At 42.8% G+C, this 12,958-nt stretch overlaps 1 protein-coding gene across 1 annotated transcript in view; it reads right to left on the reverse strand.

The window, feature by feature from the left end:
* The window catches only part of FBN2 (fibrillin 2), a 225,764-nt gene that overhangs the window by 136,444 nt on the left and 76,362 nt on the right, over window positions 1–12,958 (reverse strand). The window contains exons 8-9 of the mRNA XM_066603160.1: window positions 11,033–11,158; window positions 1,619–1,771 (exon numbers count right to left, since the gene is read on the reverse strand). Coding sequence (XP_066459257.1) covers window positions 1,619–1,771; window positions 11,033–11,158 — 279 coding nt within the window. The remainder of the gene's footprint in view (window positions 1–1,618; window positions 1,772–11,032; window positions 11,159–12,958) is intronic.

Below are 12,958 nucleotides of genomic sequence, written 5' to 3' on the forward strand. Positions count from 1 at the left end.
CAGCCCTTTTCCAACTGAAGTATATGGAGAGTACAGTGGGCAGTAATTGGTAGACTCCTATCCATTCATTATGTGAAGATCCTGGATGGGGTTCTGGGGGCCCACCCTAGCTCAGGGCCCACAGGAGGATTCCCCTGTGCACCAGGCTGAGTCTGTGAACAAATAATTATTGATCAATTAAAACTGATTTGTATTTTACATGCTGAACATGCTGCCCAGATTGATCTATAGTTTTCTACAAAGGAGAAGATACCATAGAGGTAGTCCATAAGACTTTTATGAGACCATTTGAAAGAGAGGTTGTTCCATCCCTTTAGCTGTTGGATGTCGGTGTAGGACTCGCCTGACCAGGGGAACTTCATTGGTAGCAAGTAAAGTAGGGGTGATATTGTTTCAGGGATCATAGAAAGGGTGAAGAGGGGAAAATAAGCATCAGATCTTCTGTCAAAATCAAGCACCATAATGGAGTTCATATTTTAATCTTTGCTATGGGCCCTTTCTATTTTCTGTAGGAAAGGATTTGGTAAAAATTGTAATACATTAATGTAGATGGTCAATAACTTTTCAACAAATATGAGCTTATATGATAGTCAATGTGATAGCTAGCAAAAGTGCAAATCACTTTATTTACCTAAAATGATTTTGTGTTGAAAAATCATTCTAAAGTTCTGGCCACTAGGGTTCTCCCTTCCTTCTAATTTGCTGTCCACTGACTGTTGTCAAGCGAAGTCCATCTCTATTAAGAGAGATAACAAGAGGAATAATTGGAAGTGAAAGAGGGTGATGACTGATGCTACCCATAGTCTATTGAGAGGAGAGGGGTGAGGAGGAAGAGGAAGACAGAAAAAAAGACTCATGCAGACATGCTGATGGAGCTAATGGTGAGCGATTTACTATCCGAAAACTACTGAATTCTCTCTATACTATCCCACTGAACCAATGTTCCTCCATTATACATTATTTATGTGTACATGTAACAAAGTTAGGAGCAAAAACTCTGCTATTTTCTCCTTGTGTAGTCTCCACCGCTCAGCTCAGAGAAAACTGAGAATTAGAGATGCGGTCTGCAGGTGGGAAAACCTGTGAAAAATACAGGATACAAGTCATATAATGTACACAATGAGTGTTATTCCTCGTGTACACACACGGCAGCTTATTCTGAAAAGACAGCTTAAACTTTAAATCTCTGTTCCTTTGCCTATGAGCCTAGAGGACAGTCTTATTTAATCATTGATAGAGGTGTATTTTGATACTGATCAAGGATACTAATGATGTGAGGTATTCCTGGCTGCTACTATTGGGACTTGCACCAGGGTGAGCTCCGTTCCAACTATAGACTTTTCAGAATGGCCTTCACCAAAATGACATATCAACTGATCAATTCCTCCTGTTGTACAACAGACTACCTGGAGCTAGGGCAGTATGTTCAGCATGACAGATCACTATTAACACCCTGCTATGTCACCTACATCGAGAACAAGAGTAAGAAGCAAATACTTAAAGCGTGACAATATATCATATTTGTATTTTATTAGAAAGAGTCTTAGGTGGAAGCAGCTCTACTTCTTTAAACATATGACTATTCATTTTAATGACTTGGATAGAGCTTTTCACTTACCAGACCCTCTGACGGGACACAACTCCGGAATGGATCCCAGTGCCCAGCAACGACCAGATTCACAACAGCACTGCATTTTTGTAAATCTGCCTGATATCTCCTGTGCGCAATGTCCATTCACAAGGCTGGAGAAGCATGTACCAGATCTCTGATCTGTGCAAAAATAACAATGTACAAATGCCTTCATTTATCTTAAAAGCCAAAAGAAATGAATTTCAACAGTTTGGAAACAGAGTCCAGAATGCCTTGACTAGACACCTGCTTCATCTGCGCATTTCACTTTTGCTGATTTGGACAGACTACACGTGTTTTTTTTGTTTCCTTTCAGACAGACACCTACACAGAGAAGTGAGTGTACTTGGAAACACATTAAGTAAGCTGTTAATATAAATATAAAACCACAATTCATACATCGTAAATTTACTGTCATTATTGCACAAAATATAAAATATATTCTGGATATGCTAACATTTTTCAATGTGATGAGTTCAAAAAATGACCAGAATTCTGTGGCCTTGTCCACATTGCAAAATTTTGCCATAGAATTGGGTGCAGATTCTGAAATCCCCATTATTAAAGTCTATTGAATGCTTTAAAAATATGAAAATCCACACGTGGATTCTGGAATCTACTTTGTAAAAAATAAAATGATATATAAACAGTGTCTGGCTGCTACATGGGGATTTGCGCCATTGATGAAGGCTAAATCTGCAAAATTCACTGCGGCCTCAGAGTTCTGTCAAGAATTAAACTGTCAGGATTCTAGCGGGAATGCCTGCAGTATTAACTATGTGCAAGAAAGAAAGGGCAAGTCCTATCTTCTCTCGCGCATAGTATCCTGATAGTGAAAACAAAACCATTGAAGTCAATGGTTTCCTTTCGTCCCATATAATGGGACTAAGACATGCCTATGTGTTTAAGCCTTCAGTTCTACAAAGTTTCCGCAACACATTTACTACATGTGGATCACCTGTCCCTATTTTATATTTGCCTGTCCTTTAGAATCCACTCTTTGTTTTAGTTAAAGGGAACCCGTCACGTTGGACCAACGCCATAAACTGAGTTATGGTGCTGTTCCTGTAGGTGATGGAGTGTCGGGGAATATCATTTTTATACTTACCCGCTTCCCTCTGTGTCTATCTGGGCTATCTGGGCACAAAGTCATGACTCTTCTCTGAGTCATGTGTGCATGCTCTCCTATGGAACTGACTTTCAGCGCAAAAACACATGGGCTAAAAGTCTATGGAAGAGCGTGAGCTTGTGACTCAGAGAAGAGTCATATCTTTGTGCCCAGCGTGATCTTCGCTGGCGGATAGTGCCGGAACCGGATAGCAGGTGTATAGAAAAATTGCATTCACTACTCCTCGTCACCTACAGGAACAGCATCTTAACTTAGTTTTTGGTGCTATTCTGAAGTGCCAGGTTCCCTTTAAAATACTTAAAGGGTTTACTCATGGATGTGACTTATGACATGTCAGTAGCATGTACCATAAAACATCAACTGTTGCAGTACAGATAAGCTCTAGTGAAGACTGTCTGAAGGCAGTAGAGTCAGCATGCATGAACTTGCTCTCCTTGAAATCAATAGGAGTTATGGAAACGGATATCAATTAGAAGTTTGTAAAACACCCATTCTGCTTCCTATCTGCAATCAGAATCATGTAGATTTGAGGGTCTGGATTCCCAGTAATCAAGGTTTTTGTTATGTCTTTTTGAGGCACGTGCAGACATGTTTTTGCTTTACTTAAACCTACAGCACTTAAAGTGGCTGTCCTATAGTAAACTATTGATGGCCTATCCGCCTATCCGCAGGTCTAAAACCAGAGACCTCCATAGTTTAGCTGTTCGCTGGGTCAGTGTGCTTGTACACTGAGTTGATTTCTGTAGGAAGCTGACAGCTCCATTCTCACTGCAGTGGCTCCATTCTCACTGACTTGGTACAACAGGCAAAGTTGCCATTGAAGTAAACAAAAACTTTGCCTTGTAATACCAAGCCAGACCACTGCAGTGTAAACGGAGCTGCCTACTTCCTGCAGAAATCAAACCACTACACAAGCACACTGGCTCAGTGAACAGCTGATCAGTAGGGGACCCCTACCAATGTACTATGGATGACCCATCCTAAGGATAGGCCATCAATAGTTTACAATTGAACAACTCCCTTAAAGTAAATGATCACCCTTGGAGACCATTTTGTTTTTTAATGCTTTTAATAAGTTTATAGTGGTTCACAGTGCTAATTTCCTGGTACAAAAGTCTATTTTTGAAGAAGTTAGTCTTGCACTTTATTATCTGCACTTGTTCTATAAACAATCTGTATTTCCCCTTTTAGAATGTCAGGACCGGGGACGAACAGCTGATTTGTCTGTGTCCCACTCCCAGAATCCACCTCAAGTATCTGATTTTGCTGGGAAAAACCAAAGCCAGCTCCACATTTTCCTTGAGAAAAATGTAGTGTTACATCTTGGCCATTCACATGAATCGCTGTCTTATAATGTCCTGTAATACAAGGATGACACTTGTTCTGCCAGAAGAGGAGCTGCTCTTACATATGTCCTAATAGGACATATGAACAGGCGTTGGACATTTTTGGCATAACCCCTTAAAACATTTACATGTTAGGCAGTAGTCTGTCCTCAGGACAATATCCTTTAATAAAATGTATTTTAGTAGAAACTATAACTAGTGGGTTTGTTATATAATCCCTTACTAATGACTCCCTCAGGAGTAGTAGGGGTTTTCATGGAGCATGGCTTGTGAAGAGATATCTTTGCTCGCTAATACAGACTAATAGAAGACTACTACCCTACTTCCCAGAAAATAAGACATACCCCCAAAATAACCCCTAGCCTGATTTTTCAGAATTTTCTGGAAAGCTTGAAATATAAGCCCTACCCTGAAAATTAGCCCCAGTTACATTACATAAAGAATAATAGTATTACATTACCTAGCAGACTCGGTCCAGGTCCCTCCCGCTGCTCTCCAGATCCCTGGCACAGTTCCCACAGTCCTCAGCCGCCCACACAAGATCACTTCTTGGTTACAGGATTCATAAATCTTGCCTCCACGAAGTGACTGGTTCATAGAGTGCTGCATTGATTGACTGAGCAGCGCTCAAGAACCAATCACAGCCACCGCATTAGTTCATCAAGCGCTGCATTGATTGGCTGAGCAGTGCAGATGGTTGTGATTGGTTCTTTGAGCGCGAAGGCTCAGCCAATCAATGCAGTGCTTGAAGAACCAATAACAGCCATCGCTTCGTAGAGGCGAGATTTATGAATCCTGAAATCAGGAAGTGATCCTGTGTAGGCGGCTTAGGACTGCAGGAACAGTTCCAGGCCTCTAGACAGCAGCGGAAAGAACCTGGACCTAGCCTGATAGGTAAGTAAAATAAGACCTGCCCCGAAAACAAGCCTTAGTGCCTCTTTTGGGGCAAAAATTAATATTACACAGTGTCTTATTTTCCAGGAAACACGGCAGCTTCACTACATGAATGGCTGAACCCCTTTGCTTGATCTCGCATACCCGGGAACCCCTGGAAGAAAGATTTGGGACTCTCCAAAAATCTCCATACAAAAAGCAGGTAGAAAGATTTGGGACTCTCCAAAAATCTCCATACAAAAAGCAGGTAGATTTATGTACTTTACTAGAGACTGTGCCTAGCGTCAAATCCGAACATGTTTGATTAGAAAACTACTAACAATTTCTTTCTTTTACATGTCCTTCTTAGATCTAAATATATATTTAGCATTTTTGCTTTGACTGAAAATTATAAGTATTGTGTCCAAATCCTTGGTTAAGAAGCCAAGATTACAATGTTTGCATACTTATTCGTATTTTATATTTACTGAGGTACAAAATTGACAGCAATTTAGAACCCGCTTGTAATATATCTCTATGTCAGCACATGGTATCATGTCCCAGCATTTAAGATCTCCATCTGTCAGCACCAGGACACTTGCAACAATGCTTATTCATAATATTTAGCATCTGAATCTTTACATATTCTAAAATCTTTCTGGTAGGCTTCCAAACCAACCCTATTACAGGAGACAGCTTTCAACAAAGTAGTGTGTAATAGCAGCCCCTACTAAACAGATACAACCACAGCTGAAAACTAATGCTCCTTGTACTCATTTTTAGATCTCCTCTACTTAGTTGGTTATAAAAATATCGAGGTTCTTTCAGAACGTTCCTTTAAGTTGTTTATATTCATTTAATGCATTTGTATATGGGATAAATCATGGGGACTATTCTTGTACGAATAACCTCAACTGACCTGAAAACTGATGAAATCCAAGGGAACAATGTAAGGTTTATCTAAGGACAATGTATAGAAAACCATGTATATGTTAAAGGGCTTATTCACAATAGCGTATATCGGCAACCGTTTTCACGGCCGACCGATATATGCTACTATCTAATGTATTGGATTCAAATGCATCAGATCAGAGGGGCGATTTTCCACAAAGTAAAAGCGCCTGGCTGGCCAAGATAGCGCATACGAGATCCTTTCGGCCAGGCGCTTTTACGTCAGCCAGGAAAGATAGTTCAGCTACTATGGTAGCTGCCGGAGAAGAGAGATGCTAAACTCCTACCCCATTCCCTGCTTCTCTCCGCCCCTTGCCGACTCTTTGCAATGGGAGGGGCTGGGATGGGGCAGGAGCTAGTTGCTAAGCTCCCGCCCCGTCCTGCCCCCTCCCATTGCTGGCAGCCGACAAGGGGTGGATAGGGGGCAGGGCTTAGCACACTAGCTCCCTCTGCACCCCCTTCCCTTGCTGAGAGACGGCGAGGGAGAGGAAAAAGGAAGGCAGTTTAGCAGAGCTAAAGTGTCTCCCTCCGCCTGACAGCAATCTGGCCTCAGCATTTATGCACCAGGCCGTTTGAATGGGGACACAAACGGCAGATTCACGCGTTTTTACGGCTCCGGCGCGCATGTAAAAATGCCTACGCCCGTGTGAATGGGCCAAAAAATACTGTCGATATTTTACATTTATAGAATATGTAACATATTTATTACCTGGTCAATCACAAGTTTACATTAGTTTTTTCACTTTCATGCATTCAGAATTCTTAATTTCAGTGTGTAAGGAGAGTAAAGCTTAAGGAGAAATCAGAGAGGGATTCCTTGAAGATGACTTCTGATATTTACTTGACGTGATTGACTACCAGTATTTATTTTGGATTATGGGATGCCACTGAGAGTTAAAAGTTATTCAAAATACATTTTAAATTTAGAAAATACATTTTAAAGGTATTATTAATGTAATATATAGTTAAAACCAGATGCTGCAAACAGGTGTAGGCTTGGCACTCATTGGATGTCTCAATTTTGGGTTTGTCCCAGTCTGACATTCTTTTATATGTTAGACACATTAATCATCAGGCAGACATTTCCATTGTTCTTTTATAATGCTAAGGCTTCTTTCACACTTTAAGTGCTTTTCTAAAAGCAGCTATGATTTTTGGGGCATAGTGTTTTTACAAGCATTTTGGTGCCGTTTTGCTAACATTTGTGACACACATTTTTTCCTACCGTTTTTGAACTCCCAAAGAGAAATCTACAGGGAAAATTACCAGAAAAAAATGCTGTATCCAGAGCCATGGGGTGTTTTGAGAAATATGTCACTGACACCAAAATCTAACTGCATGAGATCATAGGTTTTTTAATGTATAAGGGCTAGAGATGAGCGAGCGTACTCGTCCGAGCTTGATACTCGTTCGAGTATTAGGGTGTTCGAGATGCTCATTACTCGAGACGAGTACCACGCGATGTTCGAGTTACTTTCATTTTCTTCCCTGAGAAATTTGCGCGCTTGTCTGGACAATAGAAATAGAAAGACAGGGAAGGCATTACAACTTCCCCCTGCGACGTTCAAGCCCTATACCACCCCCCTGCAGTGAGTGGCTGGCGAGATCAGGTGTCACCCGAGTATTAAAATCTGCCCGCCCGCGGCTCGCCACAGATGCATTCTGACAGAGATCAGGGACAGTGCTGCTGATGCCGGAGCTGCTATAGGGAGAGCGTTAGGAGTGATTGTAGGCTTCAAGAACCCCAACGGTCCTTCTTAGGCCATAGTCAGAAATCGCAGATCGCACCTATCTGCGATCTGCGATTCCTGTTCTCTTCTCTATATGTGCTCAATGCAGGTCTGGGGGCAGGTCTGACTCACACCCCCTTCACACCCACTGTAGGCCGCGCTGAACTCCGTCTGCCGGGACAAGGTAAGTATATATATTTTTTTTATTTTTACACATTTCTGGATGAATTGCAGGGAAGGGCTTCTATATTTAAGCCCTTCCCGACAATTCATCCCGCGCACGCCGGCAGCCCATTGCTTTCAGTGAAACCGGCTATAAGCATGTAACCCAGGAGATGTGGCAGCGGAGTGTCATGCAGGCAGTGATTGTGCTTTGTTGGAGGTAGTGTGGTGCTTAGCTAAGGTATGCATTGCTAATGAGGGTTTTTCAGAAGTAAAAATTGTTGGGAGGGGGGGGGGGGGCCACTCTTGCCGCTATTGTGGCTTAATAGTGGGACCTGTGAACTTGAGATGCAGCCCAACATGTAGCCCCTCGCCTGCCCTATCCGTTTCTGTGTCGTTCCCATCACTTTCTTGAATTGCCCAGATTTTCACACATGAAAACCTTAGCGAGCATCGGTGATATACAAAAATGCTCGGGTCGCCCATTGACTTCAATGGGGTTCGTTACTCGAAACGAACCCTCGAGCATCGCGATAATTTCGTCCCGAGTAACGAGCACCCGAGCATTTTGGTGCTCGCTCATCTCTAATAAGGGCTTAATCACATCAGCACGTTTGCAAAATATGCACACAAATCGTGCAGAGAATAGAACCCATTGTTTTCAATCTATTCATTAATACTATCGCTTTTGCAAGTGCATCTCGCCTGCGCAAAAAAAAACCAACGCAGTATTTACATATCCAAGGCATCATAGAAGTCTTTGCGCACCTGATTCCTGTGAAATTGTGCAATGAACCTCACAATTTAGTGGGAAAATTAATAACGCCAGGGAATAATTAGGCTGAAGAGCCTTTTCAATTATGGCGCTAGTGTCCCGCACCAATGTGAACAGTCCCCGGCGGTGCAGAAACTGCAGTTAAAGGGGTTGTCTCGCGAAAGCAAGTGGGGTTCAGCACTTCTGTATGGCCATATTAATGCACTTTGTAATATACATCGTGCATTAAATATGAGCCATACAGAAGTTATTCACTTACCTGCTCCGTTGCTGGCGTCCTTGTTGCCATGGCTCCGTCTAACTTCGGGGTCTTCTTGCTTTTTTAGACGCGCTTGCGCAGATCTATCTTCTCCATTCGGCTCGGCTCGCCATCACCGGCATTTTGGCCCACTGCAGAGAATTACGGCACTTGCAGCGTGCTGTGGTTTAAATTCCACGAGTGGACAATTGCTATGAGTCTCCGCTCACGGACGCTGGCTCAGCGCTTTCCATAGCAACCCTATGGAAAGCTTTACGGAGCGTGATCTGCAGGCAATTTATCGCCAGCGGATCATCACCCATTGACAGGCAGCCTAAAAGCGCCAATACACACTAAAAATGGAGCTATCGCGAGGGTATCAGTGCCTACGCTCTTGGAAGGAGCCCTTACCAATCGAGGCGTGTGATGGGCACAGAATTTCTGACTGTAGTGTAGGAAGACTTCGGACATTTTTGCAACAAACTTGGCAGTATAAAATTAAATTATAATGACAACACAAATTGTTCAAAGAGCAAAAAGCCATTTTGTTTCTATTATTGGACTTTCATACTGTAAGTTATTACATTGAGGTTTCCTACAAGTCATGATGAGAAGATACCATACCCTGCATATCTATTATATTTATTATAAGATAATAACATCAATATGCTACAATTTTTATGAGCAACCTCTAACAATCTCATGATGCTCATAAGGAGGCATTCAGTTTCAAGATGGTCATCATCCAAAGTCACACACATTAAAACATAAATAAAATGCAATTGCATCAACCTCACGGAAACATACGCTAAGGCCAGTGTCACAGAGGCGTAGGTGCGTTCACATGAGCATGTATTTGTTTACGTGCATCGATTGCCCGACAGTCGTCCCATGTAAATGGGGCTTAACCTAAACTATGGTATCCCTTTCCTAAAAGGTATCATCTTTATTGGTATACATCAAAGAGGAGTATTTTTTAATGCATACAACTAAGACCTCTTTCACATGAGCGTTTTTATGCAGCTAATATAGCTGCGATAAGAAATCGCGACCATCTGAAGCAGTGGATTCCAATGTATCCATTCAGATGGACGATTTTTAGCCATGTGAATACATTACGGCCACAACAATAGGGCAGCATCGGCAGGCCGCAGGCCAATGTTTTGACACAGCCAGAAAAGATAGGTCTTACCCTATCTTTCGGCGGCAATCAGCTGGTGGCTCCCATAGGCTTTTATGGGAGCTGCTGGCAAACAGAGGGGAAGGGAGTTTAGCAGTGGCCAGCGCTACTAAAGCATGTCAGCTGGCTCTATTGAGCCATCAGAAGTATTTCAGAAGATTTATGCCAGCCGAAGAAATTCCAGACTGCGGCACATACACAGCGCACCCGGCCTTATGAAAGGACGAGAAAACGTGAATTTGAGACATAACTTGGTTGCTGTTTTTGCCCGCTCATTTGTATTGCAGCTGCAATGCATTCAGTGGAAAAACTAATCGCCCATGTGAATGAGGCCTAAAGATGATACCTTTTAGTAAAGGGATACCATAATTTGGGTTATACTGCCTCAGGCAAATTCCGACTTGTCTATTATACCCTGATTTACCTGGGGCCTTCTAACAGATTTGTCCAGTCTAAAACTAAACTCATTAATCTTGCCAGAAGGAAATGGAAGGACCTGGTGTTTAAAGAGAATACAAAGAAGGAAACGAAGGACCAGGTATTTAAGGGGAATGCAAAGAAGGAAACGGAAGGACCAGGTATTTAAAGGGCATGCAGAGATGGAGCCAATGTGGCAATCAATGCAAAACAAAGCAAGGATTCCAAAACGTGAGGGGCAACAGGTTAGCAAGAAGTTCTCCAGCCAAAATCAGTAGTTGGGTTAGCAGGGCTCCAATGCCACCTAGGGCACAGGATTTTCCAGGTTTGAATCCTAGCAGCAGAAAGCAGTCAACTGCACTGATATAAGTAAGCTATGTAAATACATCTATATTGGAAAATTGTATGATATCCAGTCCAAAAAACAAGCAAACAGAAAGCCCCTTTAAGGGCTCATGATAAACTCTTGCTCTCTTCAAACGCAATGTGTGCAACATCATCAAAACCAAATCCCCCGCCCCTCTATAAACATGCTAAATATTTATTCTGACAAATATTCTCATGTTTCTCAAACAAATGAACGAATGCACATTTTTCTTACCGATACACTGCAAGCCATCAACAGATGTGAGATATCCACGTGGACAAATGCAATAATAGCTACCAATTGTGTTGGAACATTCTCCTCCATTACAAATCCCAGGAATAGTGCTGCATTCATCAATGTCTGTTGGGTTCAATAAAACACATCGAGCATTAGATGAAACCCTGTGTGAAACACTTATCGAATAAACATCGTTTCTAGATCTACAACTTCAGAGAAAAGCAATTTTAGAAATAGTATTATGTGATTAATCCTTAAATAGAAGCATAGTCTTTATTGTTCAATAGATTGCATATATTTTACTAAGATCATAAAATGTCTCAGAGGAGCATCTTTGCTATCTTTATTCAGATTCACAAAAGAAATATGCACACTGGGGCTTATTTACTATTGAAAATTTGACAAATTGCACCAGATAATGCTTTGTGTCATTAAGGGCTTATTCACATGAGCGTATATTAGCCAGCGTTTTTACGGCCGGCCAATATATGCTGCCATGTGATGCATGGGCCCGGCGTATATGCGTTTGTTTAGCTCTGTTAAGCTGTGTCCCCCTTCCCTCCCTCTTGCCGGCTCACCTCCTCTATCCTCCCCTCCGGCTGTTTGCAATGGGAGGGGGTGGCACAGGGGCGGAGCTAAGCTCCCACCCCCTCCCCTTGTCAGCAACAGAAGGGAGCGGAGCTAAGCTCCCACCCCTTCTTTGCCCCTTGTCCGCAGCCAGCAATGGGAGGGGGTGGAGCTTAGCTCTGCCCCTGTCCCACCCCCTCCCATTGCAAAGAACCAGAGTGGAGGAGAGAAGGGGTAGGGAGTTTAGTAGTCACGCTGCTAAACTCCCTCCCACCTCCCTTCTCTGGCCGCTGTCATTGGCTCCCATAGGAGTCTACAGCAGCGGCCGTAGTCAGGCCAGGAAGATAGTTCCAAGGCTATATTGGAATCCAATGCATCAGATGCTAGCGTATATCGGCCAGACGTGAACGGTGGCCGATAGTCGCTTGTGTGAATAAGCCCTAACAATGTGTTTTAGACACGTTCAGACACTTTGTAGTTTCTTTGTAGCAAAGAAGGTGATACCATGCACCAAGATTGCACCAAAATGGCACAATTTTTGTTGTAAACTAAGCCAAATTAAAGGTGGTATGAAGTTAGTTTAAAAAGTCTTAAAATTCACCAGACTTATCATTCAGCAGAGCTACTCTGAAAAATCTGGTGCATTTTAAGACTGTCTAGTCTACATTTGCACTGTCTTTAACTATTAGGGCTCAGTCAGATGAGCGTTTTTTTTGGCGCACCTATTGGGACATAAAATTTTGCTGCACGGATGTGCACAATGTGCCTGACTCTAGCTCTGTGCCCATTGCGTGCAATGGGGCTGGCGCTGCAGCCACCTCATTGAAAGCAATGGCATGCAGGTAACCCCTGCAGTGATTTTCGGGGTTACACCTGAAAATCATCCCTAGCTGCTGAAAAAAAAAAAAAATATATATATATAATATATATATATATATATATACATACACACATCACCTCTCCGGCGCTGTTGGGGCTCCAGTGCATCTTCTTGCTGGCTCCCCGGCACTGCTCTGAAGCACTTTCTGCTGCCCGGGGATTTAAAAATCCCTGCCTCCTGAAAGTGCTGGGTCTGATTGGCTAAGCGCTCAGCCAATCACAGACAGCACTCATCCATTCATTGAATGACAGCTGAGTGTTGCCTGTGATTGGTCACAGCACTCAGCCGATCAGAGGCAGTGCTCTGACATTCATTGAATTCAAGTTGCAGCCCAGGCCCCATTGAAAGCAATGGGAGAACATCACGATCCTCTGCCGCAGCTGTGACAGCTGTGGCAAGGGATTCTTTTATCCCCATGCGGAGTCTCATCATCACTGAACACTGTGACAGTGCTGTCACAGTGTTCAGTGACGAGG

This window comes from Eleutherodactylus coqui, chromosome 5, assembly GCF_035609145.1.
Source record: "Eleutherodactylus coqui strain aEleCoq1 chromosome 5, aEleCoq1.hap1, whole genome shotgun sequence".
Taxonomy (NCBI): Eukaryota; Metazoa; Chordata; class Amphibia; order Anura; family Eleutherodactylidae; genus Eleutherodactylus; species Eleutherodactylus coqui.